Source organism: Corvus brachyrhynchos, unplaced genomic scaffold (genome assembly GCF_000691975.1).
Source record: "Corvus brachyrhynchos isolate BGI_N302 unplaced genomic scaffold, ASM69197v1 scaffold148, whole genome shotgun sequence".
NCBI lineage: Eukaryota > Metazoa > Chordata > Aves > Passeriformes > Corvidae > Corvus > Corvus brachyrhynchos.
Window position 1 is genome coordinate 206,564 of NW_008239785.1, and position 17,253 is coordinate 223,816.

A 17,253-nucleotide genomic window follows, 5' to 3' on the forward strand; every position below is an offset into this window, starting at 1 on the left:
AGGCCCCGCCTTCCCCTGCTTCCCGCCCGCCTTTGGTCGGGGGTTCGTCCCGCTCCGTTCCCGGAGTCTCTGAACTTTAAAAACATAAACCTTGGAATGCATAAATGTGGTTTTGCAGCATGAAAGTGTCGGTTTGCACCTTAAATTGACTATGTGGCTTCTGTTTTCTCTACTTTTGAGGATTGCATTATACAAATTCGGGTTGGCACTTGGAGAACTTGGGGTTGAATCTGAAGAGTAACGCTTTGGACCTTAAACACTGGCAGAGGCAGGACAAGAGGCGCAGGGCACAAATCCAGACCCAGAGTGGCTTGGGAGGAGACGTTCTTTAGTGTGAGGGTGACTGAGGCTCCTTGGGCGGGTTTTGGGGTCTCTGGCTGGGGAGGACTAAAAGGCCAACTGGACACAGCTGTGGTGGGCTTTCCTTGGACCCCAGCACACCTTGGAGGGCCCTGCTTCACCCAAGGGTCTCCCAGGCCCGTTAACTCCCCAGCCCCGCTGTGACCCCACGCTGGTCCCCGCTGTGCCCTGGGCAAGCCACAGGAGCTTCCCTTGGAGAGGGACAGCGGGTGATACCAGGGATGGAGGGGCACTCACCGTTCCCCCCAGGCCAGCGCGTGCAGCTGGCGGGCAGCATGGCACAGCCGCCCGCGGTGCTCGAGGCGGCAGTGCAGCCCCGGGGGGATGGATGCCAGCCCGCCCCGCAGCCCCCAGCACCCAGCAGCAATGGTCCCCGTGGAATCGCTGTCCCCGCCGTGCAGCACTGCCCTGGCACACAGCTCTTCCCAGCACCCACCAGCTGCCAGCAGGGCCTCCAGGGCCACCATGGGTGCGTCATGGCCACTACGGCCTGGCCAGCCTTCCAATGCCCAGCCTAGGTACTCCGTGTCCCGCTCGGCTGGGGATGGGAGGGATGGCACCCGTGGTGGGCCACGGCCCTCCAGAAGCCCACGGGAGTCCAGGTACCTGCAGAGACATGGGGACACTGAGGTCACTGGGGCCACTGGTGTCACTGGACAATGGGGTAACCAGTGATACTGGGGGTCACTGGGCTGTGGCTCTCCAGCAGCCCCTGGGACCCCAGGTAGCTGCGGGGACAATCAGGAAACTTGGGGGGCAGCATGGCACTGGATGCAGTGGGGATACCAGTAACACCAAGAAAACCCAGTGGCTCAGGAACCCCAGAGACACAGAGGTCCCTGTCACTGAGGATGGCACCTCTGGCCGGGACACGAGGGACACTGGGTGCAGCAGGGACAGGATGGGCACTGCCAGCCCTGTGAACAGACTGGGCATCAGGGTCAGCAGTGGCACCAGTGACACCCCTGCGATGCGCTGCCAGGACTGGCAGAGAGCCTGGCTGGCACCAATGGCACTAATGGACCCCTGAACCCTTCACAGTGTCCTTCCCAGCCCCTCTTTGTGCTCCCAGTGTCCCCCCAGAACCCTCACAGTGCCCCCTCACCGGTGCCACGCCTCCCCAAAGAATGGCCAGGCAGCAGCATTGTCCTCCACGGCCACCCCGGTGCCCTCCACGTAGTCCCATGCCAGGGGCAGGACCCGCAGCAGCTCAGCCCCCCAGCGCTCTGGGGGCTCCCCCCGACTCCCCAGTGCCCCAAAGAGGGCCACCGCCAGTGCTCCAAGGTACCCTGTGGGGACAGGGGCTTCAGGAGAGTCCTGGTATCCCCTGCTGCCCTCCCCCGCCGGTCTGGAGCTCACCAGTGGGGTGGTGGTGGGTCATGCGCCCGCTCTCGATGCTCACCCGGATCAGAGTCGGCAGCTCCCAGGCATGTGGGTACCTGCACTGGCATCAGACGAGTCCCCACTCCCCTGGTCCTGTATTTCCAGCCTCATCCCTGTTCCCATAGCACCACCCTTGTCCTGCTGTCCCTGCTGTACCCATTCTCCTAGCCCCATCACTTCCATGTCCCACTCTCAGCTGCTCTGTGACCTGTGTCCCTCTTCCCTCTTGCTGTTCCCATGTTCTCTGTCCCCAACCTCCCAGCTCCAGCACCACATGTCCCCAAGCCCTGTGCCTTGTCCTCTCCAGCTCCACCAACCCCCGTCCCCACCCCACTCTGTGTCCCCATTCCTCTCCCTGTGACATCCTCATGTCCCTCTTACCCTACTCCCATCCCGTCATGTTCCCTTCCCTCCAGCTGTGACACCCCCATTTCCCCAGCCCAAACATCCTCATGTCCCCACTCCTCCAGCTCCGACACCCCCTTATCCCCATCCCATGTCCCCGACGTCCCTGTCCCTTCCCGTGTCCCTGCATGGCATCCCCGTGTCCCCCATTCCACCCATTCTGACACCCCCCACATCCCCGTCCCCACCCTGTCACCATGCCCCCGGCTCTGATACCTCCATCCCTGTCCCCACACGTCCCCCAGTGTCCCTGTCCCCACCTGAGGCCGATGGCCAGGCTGCGCATGGCGGCCCCGCAGCCGGTGCCGCGGGGGTTGAAGGGGATGCGATAGCCCTCGGGCTCCCCTGGCCGCAGCTGCGAGGTGCCTGGGAGGACACGGGGGCGTGAGGCTCCCTGAGCCCCCCTGCCTCTCCCCGCATCCTTGGTCTCTGCTCACCTAGGATGCTGCTGGGTCCGGGTTTGCGTCCCTCCATGTCCCCCATGGCAGCCACATAGCGTCGGGCCAGCTCCTGCAGGAGGGCTTCCCCCTCCAGGCCTGTGCAGGGGTGTGAAAACCCATGTGGGTTACCCAGGCTGGCAGGGAGAGGCCCCAGGCACCCCCCAAAACTGAAGGGGAAGAAGAAGAACCCCATTGCACCATCCCCAAAAATGTGGGGAAAGGGAACACTGCCCCACAGACCCCCCCCCCGGGGGGAAGCAGAACAAGTTTAGTGGAGAAATGGGGGATCCCTCTGAGCGAGAAAGGGGTGCCCTGCCAGGTTCCCAAAGTGGGAGGGGGAAGTGTCCCTGTCTCCAGCACCCGGTACGGGAGGAAAAGGCACATAAATGAGGAAAACCACACAGACACAGACAGACACACACTGCCCATGCCACCCCCACCCAGAGGAAACGAGGATACACATCCCCCTAAGCCTCACTGGAAACCCCTAAAAGTTGGGGGGGGTGGGAGAAGCAGAATTAAGATGCCCCGAAGTCCCCTCCAGAGCTGGACAAACCCCCCCCAAAGCCCCTCCCAGCATAATGGAGACCTCCCTGACATACCCCAGGGCTGTAAGGGGACACCCAGCCGCACCCCCAAACACCCACCCACCATGCAGCCCAAGGAACAGAACAGGGACCCCTCCCACCCCTTAGGGGATCTAATGAGGACACCCCCCCTCCCGTGCCAGCCTGGGGTACAACGGGGACCCCAACCCCAGGGACCCCTCCCTTGTGTCAGTGGGGTGTCACGGAGTCCCCGCACCTGTGGCCAGGCCCTCGGCGGTGGCAGGGTGCGGGACGGTGTCATGGCGGGCGGGCCACTCGGGGGGCTCGAGGGTAATGGCTGCCAGCCCGCCCAGCTCGGCCAGTTCGGCGTGGATCTGGGGGCCTGAGGTGCAGTATTCCCAGCGGCCTGCCCGGTACCCCAGTGCATCCCCCACCCCGCTCAGCACCATGGCCGCCTCGTAGGTTTCCACCGAGGGCACCCTAGGGGAACAGAGGGTTCAGGGGGTGCTGGCGGCAGACTCAGGGCATGGGGCCAGTGCTGGCCAGGGGCCCTTAAGGGGACCAGAACACTCCAGGGATGTGGGGTACAGGGTACAGCGAGGGGGAGAAGCAGGGAGGGGATCCAGGGGCATCCTGGCTGGGGGAGGCAGAGGGAAGAGAGGCTCCAGGGGACCCCAAAGGACAGCAAGGGCTTTTTAAGACCCAAACCCTCTTCTGGAGGGTCCAAAGCCCTCTTTTACCGCTCAGAGCTTGCACTGGAGTGCCTGAAGCCCTCTAGTCAGCACTGCTTGCGGCCAGAGAGGTTCACCTCCATTGCAGGGTCCACAAGGTCATTTGTAGCATCTCAGCTACTAATTTTTTTCATGCCTAAAGCCTCCATTTTTGGGCCAAAATCCTATTTTTTGGGCTCCCAACCTCTCTTTTATTACCTGTGGCTATTTTTAGGGCACAGAGTTTCATCTGTTGGGTCCAAACCCTCATTTGTCATACAGAAATCCTGCTAAGGCTACAAATCTACATTGAGATGGTCCTAAACCTCATGTTTTCTTCCCAAGGTCTTAGTTCTGGCTTCCTAATCAGCTCTTTTTAGGCTACAAAGTCTCATTTTTAGTGTCCAAAGAATCTGTTTCAGTTCACAAATTCTGTTTTTGTGAGTTCCAAGCAGGGTTTTTCCTCTCCAAAGCCTTCTTTTCAGGCAATTTGGCTCTTGTCCCAGTTAAAAAAAAAATCAGACAACTAAACCTCTGTTCTTTCTTGTTTGGTCACACTCTACAGAAATTAAAGTGCCACCTCAGACAGGGTTTGGTTCTGAAGGCAAGTTTACTGTTCAAATGGTAACCTCCAGGCTGATGATCATGAAATAACAGAATTCTCAATAATTGGTGAAACCAGGAGGGGCACCAACTAAACTTCCACACTGGGCTTCCAAAGGGCAGACCTCGGCCTTCTCAAGAAGCTGATTTGGAAAGTTCCTTGGGAAAGAGCCCTTAAAAACAAAAGGTTCCGGAAGGATGGACGTACTTCAAGAAAGAAATCTCGAAGGCACAGCAGCGGGCTGTCCCTACGTGCCAAAAGACGAGCCATGGGGGATGACTGGCCTGGATGAGCAAGGAACTTCTGAAGGAACTTCTGTTCTCCGTGTCCAAGCCTCATTGTGGACGAGTGACCAGCTGGCAGAGCTGTCCAAGTTCCTGCAGTGTCTCCCTGAGTGCTTCCTTATTCGAGGCAGCACTCCGAGGAGAGTCAGGGTCGTCTGCTGGTGCTTTGTGCGAGCTGGTCCCTACCAGGGACACTTCTGGCACTTCCTGCACTCCTCTTCTTCCTCTCTGGCACTGCAGAAGTCAGATCCTCTGCTCCCCCCTCATCCAGGCTGACAATCTGCCCTTGTCATTGCTGTAGTGGCGTGAGTCCCCTCGCCTCAGCACCCCTCCTCTGCCAGCTTGCTGAGTGTTCTCTCTGCCCCAGCAGCCAGACCATTAGTTAAGAAAGGCATTAAACTGGAGCAGTCCCTGACCCTTGGGAGACACTGTTTGTCCCTGGCTCCGTGCTTGTCTTGCTGCTGAGCAGCACCTTCAGGGCCTGGCCATCCAGCCCTTTTCAGTCACTATTGGCACATCCAGCCCATGTCCCTTCGAGTCTGGAGCTGGGGTTGCAAGACAAAGCCAAAGAGAAAGAGGAAAAAGAGCCAGGGGGCCCAATTGGTTTCCTTTTATAGTTAACTTGGTGCGTACCTCTTACAAAGACTGAATGTTTTGAGCTGGTTTTGTTCATGCATGCACAGCCATCTCTTCTGGCCCTCGCCTAGGAAGTGAGCATGAGTGTCAAAGCAGAGCAGGAATTTGGCTCACAACAGTGCTGCCCCATCTCTGCAGGACTGTCTCCTCCTGTGATTTTTCCTATCGTAACAGGGTCAGAATGCTTGAGACAAAACATGCTTAAGTCTGGTCCTCCACAGGCCAACAAGGGGTTTTAATTCTGGGTTAGGCTTTTCTGCCTGTTGATTCCAACCAGGTGGGTTTTTGTTCATTTCAGATGCTGCGCTGCTGCATCATCCGGGCTGAAAGTCTGCCCTCATCATGCTGTGTTTGTCTGACGTGCATCTCTGGGATGCTCACACCCACACCAGTAAGAGTTTGTGATCTCCACAACCTGACTGCAGAGCCCATAGTCCTGCCATGAGGATCTGCCCAGCTCTCTCTGTACTGGCAAGGTTTGCACCCAAGCAAGCCTTGGTACAGGCGCCTGCTGGCAGATCCTGTTGTAGTGCCCTGGAGCTGTGGCATCCCTGGGAGCACGGTCATGGCCAAATGGACTAGTTCTCTTCCTCCTCCTTCCTGTTAAATTGCCGTCGTTGGTGCTGTTCACAACCCAGCTGCAGAGATCACTGCCCCACTGTGGGGACCTGCTCCGGGCCCTCTCCCTGGCACGGTTCCTCTGACTGTGCATCACCTTAATCCTGCCAGGCAGACCTTGTGGAACTGAGGAACCTGCCTGCTGGTGGCTGGCCCCTCCCTGACCCAGCATGGCATGGGCATATGGTGGTGCTGGTGAGGAAGCCGCCATTTCTCTCATTTTCAAATCCGAGCACCTGGAGGAAAAAGGAGTTCTCTCTGTTTCAGGCATTCCTTGTAGACTCCTCTGGAATTCAGTTGTTTTCTTGGAGCAACAGAGAGAAGACTTCACCAAGGTCACCAATGGTAAATTTAACTAGGGTCTTCCCACCAGGTCTGCCACTGCCAGAGCAAGTCCTCATCTTTTTACCCCCTATGGCCTCCACTTCACAGAATCCTAGAATCTGGATGAGAGAAATCTCATTCCAACCCCCTGCCATGGGCAGGGACGCCTTGCACTGTCCCAGGTTGCTCCAAGCCCCATTCAGCCTGGCTTTGAACACTTCCAGCTGTGGGGCAGCCACAGCTTCTCTGGGCACCCTGTGCCAGGGCCTCCCCACCCTCACAGGGAAGAATTTCTTCCTAATATCTAATCTAAATCTTCCCTCTTTAAAATCATTACCCCTTGCCCCATCACTACACTCCCTGATAAGGAGTCCCTCCCCATCTTTCCTAGAGGCCACCTTTAAGTCCTCTTCTCTACATGAGCCAGCTTCAGAGAGCAGACAAGTGGCAGTTTACACAGGGCAGCACCCTAAAGCCCAGCAGGAAAAGAGGAGGACTGGAGTGAGGTAGTTCAGAACTGGCAGCACTGAAGGATGCAGGAAGGAATTGTCTCCTATGGCAGAAACACTCAGGAGGATGAGAAGACAAACAGCTAAGACAGGAAATGGAAATGTTTTCTGAACACATGATGCGGGTTATTACCTGGCATAAAACAGCAAGTAGGCTTGCTGCCCCAGAACTGTGTGGGTGTCACAACTATCCACAAACTCATCGTCCATCTTGTACCACAGCCCATTGCTGGCCTGCAGAGAAAGGCATCCAGCTCTGGAGAGGAACTGCAGGGTTTCTCCACCACAGGCAGAAAACTGCCAAGCCAGGAGTACACAAAAACAAATCCAGTTGAGCCCTGGAGGAGACCTTCTCCCCCAAACCCTTGCCTGCCAGTAACACTGGTGGGAAAGTTTGTCTTTCCCAACACACATTTCTCCCTGTCAGGAGGGAAGTTGCTCTTTACCTTTGTGTAGCACAAGAAGTGTCCTTCAAGACAGGTGTCACCACTGTGAACCACGATGGCATATAGGGAGCAGAGGAGGGGTTCTCCAGCTGTGTCAGACATGTATGGCCGAAGATCCAAGTACTCGGGGTACTCTACAAACTACAGAGAGGCCAAGAGGGCTCAGAAATTACCCTTAGCTACCACATTAAATAGCCTTCAGCATGTATTGGCTTGGGGGACAGGAAACTGTTCTCAGCCACAGCATCTCTGTCAGAGCAGAGTCCAGGCCCGTCTGTTCATGGGAATTCTCCTCTCCCCAGAAGGGAGCACAAAAATCCCGACATGAGCATCTTGTGGCAGAGCTTTGGGGAATCCTCTGCTTTAGAAAGAGAAAGTTGCACTCCACTTGCACACACACCTTGCTGATCTTTGTGCCAGTCCATTGGTCAGCCCTTTCCAGACACAGCATGAGGACTCTGGGTGCACGATGGACTGTGACCCTCTTGGAGGCAGCAGCCTTCTTCTTACACCTTGAAACCAGGCACATAGCCAAGTGCTGAAATGCACCCAGTCTTCCCCCAGGAAGGCCAGGCAACCTATGCCCTGTCTCACACATCCTTACTAAGGTTATTTTAAGGTTATTCAGAGGCATATTTAAAAAGTTGTGTCTCATTATTGTGCATTAAACCTCCTTGAGAAGATGACTTCTGTTCAACGACATGCAGCCCCTCCCTCACGCAGGATCTGGTGTTACTGTGTTTGGAATCATCTTACTTGATACATCTGAAGCACTCTTTCTGATCCAGCTCCTTGGATGTCACACAGTCCTCCAGAACTGTGGTGAGGGATGAGGCTGCCTGGAGGAGTGAGAAAGGAGCTGCAGGAAACGCCCTCACCCAAACACTTCCCAGGAGCTGACAAGAAGACCCAGGCAGCTGACACTGAGGATGCCCACCATGACCCCGCGGGCAGTGTTTGTAAGGAGACAGAAAGAGGGTGTGATGCTGAACATCTCCCTCACGTCCCAGGGGCTCCCGGAGTCATCAAGAGCTCCCTCTGCGTGCCACCACTCAGTTCAGCTACCAGTGGCACGCAGGGGCATCAGTAGTGAAAACTGATCCTACCCATCAGCCTGGGAGCCAGACGGGTGTTGAGGGAGGGCAAAGGGAAGGGGGAGGAGAGTATGTCAAGGGTGCAGAGGGGGTAATGCTTGCTAGTCCAGCCTAAAGCCAGCACCACGGTGCCATGGGCTCTGCAGGAGGACACTGAGGACACTGTGCTTTCCCCTTCCCACTCACCACCAAGCTCCCTTGTGCTCGCAGTATAGGTTTTTAAGACAAGTGTTTTGTTTCTGCAAAACTACAGGGGCCTTGGGATATCTTGAAGCTCAGTTGCAAACCTCTTACTCTGATATCCAAAGAGATATCCAGGAAGGCCTTGTAGGAATCAACAACTGCTTGGCAGCTCAAGCATGTGACTGGAAGGAAAATCAAAATGCTGAGTGAAGCTAATTGACTGTGCTGGTTAATGCTCATGGGTTCTCCTACGCCAGTCATCACAGGACCAGCTGCTTGTCACAGGCAGACAGAAGGGCACAGACAAACCAAGTAAAGCGGTAGTAGTGGAAACATACCTCTAGATTTCATAAAGCCCCTGAATATTTGATGGATGATGGTAGTTTCTTGTGAAGAGATGTACAGGCTGCAAATACATGGCAAGGCAGAGAGTTACCTCCTCCAAGAGTTTAGCATTGAAAGCCCTGGTGGTCAGTTTTCCTTGATGGGAGCACATCAAGGAGTCCAATGGGTTGAGGAACATTGAAACTTGTAATTTGCTTGTGCTTACTCGTGGCGTGCACTCAGACAGGCTCTCTGCATGGCACTGAGAGTACAGCGTAAGAACTTGTAGGCGTTTTCCTGCCTGCCATATTCAAACTCCTCTCCTATGACTAAGAAAGAATTTAGTAGCTCTCCCCCAAAAGAGAGGAAGACAAAGAGGAAAACCTGTCAAAGCACCTGAAACAACTTACATTTGAGGTCCCTGAGGACAGCTCCAGGCAGGATGGCACTGGCTGGGGAACACAGGACCTTCCTGACATGCTCTTCCATGGTGCACATCATGCAGAAGCCTTGCTGTTGACCTGAAGAGGAAAGGAGGGAGGGAGCAAGGAAGGGAGGGACAGAAGCTTCTCAGGGTAGCAAAACATCTCAATTTCTTGGGAAACCTAATGGAGATCTTGAAGTGCTAAGAACAGTCTCCTTTACTCCCAAACTGCCAATGTCCCAGCAAGCCCAGGACATTTTAGTGCACAGAAAACATACTTCAGAGGGAGACTAAATAGGCAGAGGTGTTCTCTGCGATAAGCCAAGAGAGTTCAACTTGCAGGGGTAGAAACTCGGGGCTAGAAAGAGGTGTTCTTCTGAAGATGAGTGCACCTTGATAGGACAAGCATCTTTTAGCTGATGTTCAAAGAACATAAGCCCATGGGGCTGACAAAGAAGGGCTTGCTGTTCTCCTAAACCTGATTCCAGGTTCTGGGAATCCTTGGGATGTGTCCAAGAGATTTACAAGATGTCCCTAAAAGTACTCACACAACTGGCTGTGCTCATAAGAGAGCAGGTAGTTGGCCAGAGGGGGTGTGTATGTCAGGCACTGCAGGATGACATTGATGTAGCAAGTATTGCCCAGGTTGAAGAGTCCCGCCCCAGGTCTCTGTCTTCGCTGCCAGTCCATGCAAATCTTCTCTGGGGGAAAGACGATGCTTTGTGGCAGAGCCCTTCCCTCGGCAATGTCTGCAGGGAAACGACGTTTGAAAAGAGGTGAGACAATGTTGTTACTTGAAAGCATATTCAAGCGTTGAGTTCTCTAACAGGAGCACCAAGGACAACAGCTCTAGTCAGCAGCTCAGAAACATCGGGGAAAGCCTAACACCCTGCTGGCATCTGCTGGTAGGGGAGCAGTTTTGGAAAACTGTCTGTTCCCCTGTGTACTCTGCCAAAAGTCCAACAAACCCACTCTGATTTCTGGGCCTCAGGCCACCATCCTTTCCCTCTAGAGTCTTGTATTTCCAGGACTCACAGGAGTTGTTCCCCCTTGCAGCCATCGCTCCTCTCAGGAACAGAGGGGAGATCTTTGGATGACAAAGCTCCTGAAAGATCTCCTCCAAAAAGATCAGGTGAGCACCAATCCCATCACTTGAAGGGAAAGGAAATAATTGTAGCACAACAAAATTATCTAGAAACCCCAAACATGACTCACAAAGCACCTTCAGCTATCAAAAGAATTTTGGTGGTGCTTGTAGCTGTTATCAAGGATGAAGAATGCTTGGAAAAAGGCAGGCATGCAATGGAAGGAGCCTAGATATCCTGAAGGCCAGCTCAGCCCAGCTAGCTTTCAGTGGCTCACTCCTCAGGATGCCAAGCATTGGGCAGGTGAGATCACAATTGCTGAACCAGTGCCATATCTCTGCCCCTTTGTGACATGAGGCCACATGGGGTCATGTCTTTTTGAGGCCACAGAACCCCACGGGTGTCACAGCCCAGGCACCTCTCACAGCTGAAAGTCACTGGACCGGGTACTGTGGACAAAGGGCTGTTTGCCTGCCAGCAGAGCTCCTTCCTCTTCCAGGAGCTCCAGCAGCCAGAGTAGTCAAAGGCTGCTGCGGGCTGAAAATGAGCCTGACCACAGCTTTGGCTGGCACACTTGGAGTGCTGGAGGTTTCTGTTCCACTGTTCCCAGCTTCTTCCAGGCTTATAAGCCCCTAAAGATCCCTTTTTAGGAGGAAAAGCCTTTGGTTGTGGCAGCGAAGCATCCTCTGAGGGCACAAAACTTAACTTCAAGGCCCTCATTTTCATTTCCAAAGGCCCATTTTTAGTTCTCACAGACCCAGTTTGAAGACCCAAAACCCCTTTTAGAGGGTCCAAAGACCTCTTTTACAGCTCAAAGCTTCCACTAGAAGGCCTAAACCCCTTTATTCAGCATCAAAGCTTTGTTTCTTGAGACCAGAGAGGAACCAGAAAGTTCACCTAAAGTTTGTAGACGAACTCTGCGAGAGTGAAAACATTTCTTACCGCAAATGAATTCATGCTGCCCTTTGGGTGTGGTGCAAATAAGAGTTTGGACTTAGAAGGGGAAGGTCAGTGCCAACTTTCTGTCCTGACACAGTTGATTTGAGAGCAGGGACGTTTCCAACTTGGCTCTGCATTTCCTTGAGGTGCGTTTCCTTCTTCTGCAAGTCAGCAGCGCTATCGTGTGGTTGTTCTGATGAGCGCTGACAGTGCCCAGCAAAAAGCCAAGAGCTTCTCTGGCCCAGCCCCATTCGTGTGGGAACAGTCAGAGTGAGAGCTCCGCTGTGCCTCCTGCCTCTTGGAGACTGGGAGAATAAGATCATGCATAGTGCTGGGAAGGAAGAGGAATCGTCTCGTCGTTGGTTCTGCAGTTTATAGGCTGCAAAAGAAACGTGAATTCCAGCACTGCCTCCTTCTTCTAGAACATTTCGTGTGGGACCAGCTGTCGAACATTCTTAGTTTTGTCACTGAGACTGAAATTGCATGAAGGTGCCCAGAGCTGTGCCGGGCCAGAGAAGCTCTTGGCTTTTTCCTGGGCACTGTCAGCGCTCATCAGAACAACCACACGATAGCGCTGCCGACTTGCAAAAGAAGGACACGCACCCCAAGGAAACGCAGAGCCAAGCTGGAAACGTCCCCGCTCTCAAGTAACCTTTGTCAGGACAGAAAGTTTTCCCCTTCTAAGTACAAACTCTTATTTGTATCACACCCAAAGGGTGTGTGATACAACTTGAATTCCTTTGCGCTAAGAAGTCTTTTCACTCTCGCAGAGTCCGGCTGCAAATTTGAAAACATCCGGCAAAAACAGCGCTCGCAGAAGTGCCAGCTGAGAAAGTTCTTGCTGCCTGCAGCTTCAGCTGCACCCATCGAGCTACCAGCACACACCCTGGTGTCTGCACTTTCCTTCTCAGCTCCGTGTCCCATCATAATCCTTCAGTCTCACAGAGTCAGGGTCTGAATGGAACAGCAGCAGGGACTGCTGACACACTAAAGGTACCAGGACTAAAAGCCTGGCTTTTGCATTCCCGCTGTAACAGCTCAACAGGTCTAGCTGATAGAAATGCTTACTAGGAAAAGCAATTAAATTCACCAAGGACCACCCAATGTATGGAATCAAAACTGGTTTCTTTGCCGAAGAGAGGAACTATAAGGCCATCCCCAAAGAAAGGGGATTCCCTCCTCCAAAATAGAAAACATCTGGGGATTGATCCCATACAAAGGTGCCAGAACAGTGTTATAGGGCATTACCTCCCCTGGTAGGCCAGGCAAGGACAGGAAGGGGTAGGCGAGGAAGGGCCAGGGAAGAAAGGGCCAGGCAAGTCAAGGCAGGGAATGGGTACACAAGGCCATGCAAGGCAAGGGACGGGCAGTCAAAGCGAGGTGAGAACACAGAGGGGTCAGAAAGGCAAGGCAAGGAGAGAAGAGGAGGGCAAGGCATGTCAAGGCAAGACATGGGAAGGAAGGAGTAGGCAGTTAAAGGTGGGGGATAGGTATGAAAGGCAATACAAAGCCAGACGTGTAGGCAAGGCACGACAAAGTAGGGGATGGAAAGGAATGTCAAGGAAAAGCAAGGTTTGGTAGGAATGGCAAGGCAAGGCAGTAGACTGACAGGCGAGAGAAAGGCCAGAAGTTTTAGGAAAGGCAGGGCAGAGGAAGGCAAGTCCAGTGATGGGGAGGCAAGTCCAGTGATGGGGAGGCAAGGCAAATCAATGGCAGGGTAGAGACTGCAAGGCAAGGACAGGCAAGAAAGGGGTAGGCAAGTCATGGCGGGTCATGGTCTCTGAGAAGGGAGAGTGAGATTCTTTTCCACAGGAAGGAAATCGTGTAACCTCAGTGTTCCAAGTGCAGGTGAGAGGGGGCCCAGGGCAGGTCAAGGGCAGCCAGACCCATCTCTACTGGCAGCTTTCATCTAGGAGCAATCCTTGGATGTATTGAATTTTGGAGGTGCAATAAAAATTTTGGCCATAGGCTCCCGGATAAGAATGAGAGTTCCTTGCCACAGGAAGGAAAGAACATAGCCCAGGGTTTCACATGCAGGGGAGAGGAAACCCATGGGAGGTTAGGGTTAGGTGGTTAGGGTTAGGATTACATTTATGCAAGGATTAGGGTTATGGTTAGGGTTAAATGAGGGTTAGGGTTAGGTTTATAGAAGGGTTAGGGTTTGGGCTAGGGTTAGGGGGGGTTTGGGGTTCACATTGGTTATGTAATGGTTAGATTTAGGGTTGTTTAAGGGTTATTTTTAGGGTTATGTAAGGCTTGGGGTTATGGTTAGTGTTGGGTTTAATGTTCTTTTACATTCTGAGTGAGGATTGGGGTTAATTTTAGGATCTGGGATTGGTTTAGGTGTGGGTTTACGGTTAGGCTTTTGTAATGAATCAGGATAGGGTCAGTGTTAGTGCTAGGTTTCGGAGGATTTTTTTGTTATTGTTAGGTTTACGTTTTTTGCAAGTTTTAGGGTTTGGGTCAATTCTTTGTTTAGGTTATGGGTTATGGTTGTGTTTTGGTTTAGGGTTCGTTTTGGGGTTATGGAAGTTTTGGTCTAGGATTATGTGAAGTCTACGGTTTTGGTTAGGTTTAGGGTAAGTTTAGGCTTAGGCCTCGGGTTGACATCAGTGTTATGATTATGTTTGGAGTTAGATTAATGGTTAGGGTAAAGTTTAGTGTTAGGTCTGATGTTAGGGTTAGGTTTATGCTCTCAGTTCTGGAGAGTTGAGGTGTTACGGCCAGAAAACAAAAAGTAAACTCAAAATTGTACAAATCACCTTGGATGGGAAGAATAGGAAGAGCTGGGTAGGTGAGCTAGCTCATTAATTAACTTGTTCCCTCGTTAGCTTCCGGGGAGTCTGGCACTGCTGTTTGAAACGTGTATACAAAAATAAAGGGCCACTTGGAGCAAACGCCCGTGGCACGCTCGTGGCTGGAGCTGGGCGTGTGCTGGTGCCACACAGGAGCAGCTGCTCCGGCTGAAACCTGGGCAGGGCACAACCTTTGCAGGGTGACATCGCACCCAGCACCTCTCCACAGCTTCCAACAGCCTCTTCCACCCTTGGGGGTAGCACTCGAGTCAGAGCTCCCAACTTTGGGTGAAGATATGGGGGGACATGCACCTGTGCTGGCCAGGGCTTCTTCCTCACTGCAGGACTGCTTTTCAACCAGCCTCTGCAGCTCTTTTGCATTTTTGCACATGGCTTAAAGCATTTCTGGATAACCTGGGGCTGATGGAGTTCAGCATCTCACCAGCAAGTGCTAAACAGCAGCAGAACATCCTGGGCCAGGGACTGAGGAGGGCTCGGGCTCCAGCAGGAAGAGCAGGCGCTGTGCAGCCTCTTGCCGGACCACCCCTTCCCCTCAGCAAATATTTATGCTTTAAGCTTTCTTGCTTAAAGGCCTAATTGGAGTCTAGGTGAGCTGGCACACTAGAAGAGAGCCTAATAGAGACATTGCAGTGCTATTAGCACAGATGGTTGTCATATGTATGCAAATGAGGAGCAAATTGAATTTGGTGTCCCCTCTCACCAGCTGTCCTATCAGCACTGGCTCCTGCAGCAGCAAAAGGCACTGCCACTGCTCTGCTAATCTGTCATCGCAGATTAATTACAACTAACACATTAATCTTCATTTGTTTCCCCATACAAAGGAAGTATCCTGTTCTTTCAAGTACACTCTGATGGGATGGGGTGCTCCGACCTGGGAAAAGAAAAAAGAAAGGGAAGGAGGGCCAGCCAGCTTCATTAGTGCCAGCCCCGGGGGCTGGGGCTGCTGCAGCCTTAGTGGGGCTTTCGTGCTCCTTCTGGCAAACCAGACCCCACTGGGGGCACTGGGAGCCCCAGCCACCTGCCGGGAGCCCTGGGACATACACTTTGCTCTGTGATCCTTCCTGGGACACGTTTCTCTGCTTGGCTTTGTCCTAAAGTGACAGTGTCACTCTTTTCCCAAGCTGGCGGCTTCCAAGGCAGTGGTTGGTGCTAGCACAGCCGTTTGCTGCTTCCCAGTAAAGTGGCTATAATGGGCGTGCTGGGCCAAGGAGGCCCTTCAGGATGCTGCCACCCTTCAGGCAGTGGCACTTTTACTGCTGCCTGGGGTGGGAAGAGAACTCGTTGCTTCAGTCTCACCACTAATTTTGACATCTTGATGAAAGGCAAAATAATTCTTTCTGTTTGGTTTGTTTTTTGTTTATTTTTCCCAAGTGAAAATATTGCAGCTGAAACATTTTACAGACTTCTGGAGTTAGCACCCACTATGTTTTTGGGTAGAAGTCTAGTCTCTAACTTTTTTTCTCCCTATTTTCTGCTTTTATTGGAGTAACCCATAGTTCTCCTCAGTTCTCCATTAGCTTAGTGTCTGGGCTGCTGTGTGCTCCACGTGTGGTCTCTAATACTGTGATCTGAAGTGTACTGATGACAAATGTTAATGATGTCTATTTAATCAGTCTGTAGAAGCTCAAATCCCTTGTATCCCATGGGCTGGAGAGATGCTAAAGGAGCCAAGGTGAACAACTTCCAGCCAGCTCGAGACAGCAGGAGCTCTCTTCCAGGCAGCAGTAACAGACAAACAAGCACTTTCAGCCATCCTGGAGGTGTTTTCATGTGTCCTTTTGATCCTAAAACCTATTCCCCTTGCTGGGCTGCTCTATGCAGGATTCACCATCCCCTTTGAGTGCATCTGCCAATAACCCACACTGGCTGGATTACTGAAATAAAATTAAATGAAAGCCTTGTGAAGGCATCCCCTCATTTCTGAACCTGGTCCTGTATGAGCAGAGAGACCTGGTTGTTACTCTGCCCCAGCTCTGCTCCGAAAGCCGGCCGAGCGTCCCCATTCCCTTCTTTTTGGGCCATGGAGCTGCTGCTCTACAGGGAGGAGGAAAGACTTGGCACCTTCCCACCTCACAGCAACACTTGCTTTATTCTCTGCCTTCCTGATGGCACTTTTGTGAGGTTTGGTAGAGGTAACACTGACACCAGGACGATTCTGCTGCAGAGATTGTCTGTCAAGGTGCTAAACCCAACTGCAGAGCAATTCCCGGGCAAGAAAACCCAGGAAGGTGGAGTTGCATTTGTGGGAGTGGGTCAGGAACTTGTGGGTGATGACCATTACTGAAGTGTGATCACTCCTAACCAGGCATAACCAACAACAGGGATTCAAAGACACAGCACAGTCACCCTTTCTGTGTAACCTTCAGAAGGAAGCAAACCCACTTCTGTGAGAAGGGTTAGCAAGGACAGAAACAGCTGCAGAATTTGGCAGCAACATGAAATATTTTGCAGAAATAAATGGAAGCAAACAATACACTTTTATTGTTCTAAAATTTAATGTTTTGCACTGTTCCAATGATTTTTAAGTCATCGGATGTTGCGTTTCCTACTGTTCTGATTGGCATGCCTTGCTCCCAGAGAGCTGAAGGTGACCTAGATGGCAATGGAAGGGAGAAGGGGCTGTGTGGAGCATGCTACTGGTAGCTGGAGAGATCAAACCCAGTCCCTCGGTGCTTTAACAACTCCTCATGGGAAAGTTGAACAAAAACGTTGATTACCAAGAAATGGAAATTCTAATACCTAAACGTCTTTTTGCTGGAAATTTTCCATGATACCTAAAACACAAAGTTTGTTCTGAACACTGATAATGTATTTGTTTGGCCAAAGCACAGCCATGTCTTGTGCCAGACTGATTTCCTGCCACGTGCTGCTTGGGATGAGCAGCGTCATGTCCCAGTGCTGTGGTGACCTGAGGCCACAGCTGGCCCTGGCCTGGTGGTGAACCCCAGGAGCCCTGTGCCACACTGCTGAGCTGGGCAGAACGAGGGGGCCCATGGCATGTGTGGCCAGCTGTGGGGTTTGGGGACAGGGACATTCCCAGTCCTTGTCAAGCAATGCAGATCAATGCATTTCTGAATGCTTCTAGAGGAGGTTAATGATGTGTTCAGTGCTGAATTGGGCA

The 17,253-nt window shown here is 52.7% G+C and overlaps 1 protein-coding gene across 1 annotated transcript; it reads right to left on the reverse strand.

Moving 5' to 3' along the window:
• Positions 1 to 140: 140 nt before the first annotated feature.
• LOC103621695 (protein ADP-ribosylarginine hydrolase) lies at positions 141 to 3,648 on the reverse strand. The gene is made up of 6 exons (XM_008640544.2): positions 3,393 to 3,648; positions 2,586 to 2,684; positions 2,409 to 2,514; positions 1,720 to 1,799; positions 1,466 to 1,649; positions 141 to 966 (listed from the first exon to the last, which is right to left on the reverse strand). The coding sequence occupies exons 1-6, from the start codon at positions 3,583 to 3,585 to the stop codon at positions 594 to 596; spliced, it is 1,035 nt and encodes a 344-aa protein (XP_008638766.1). The 5' UTR covers positions 3,586 to 3,648; the 3' UTR covers positions 141 to 593.
• Between the last annotated feature and the right edge of the window lie 13,605 nt (positions 3,649 to 17,253).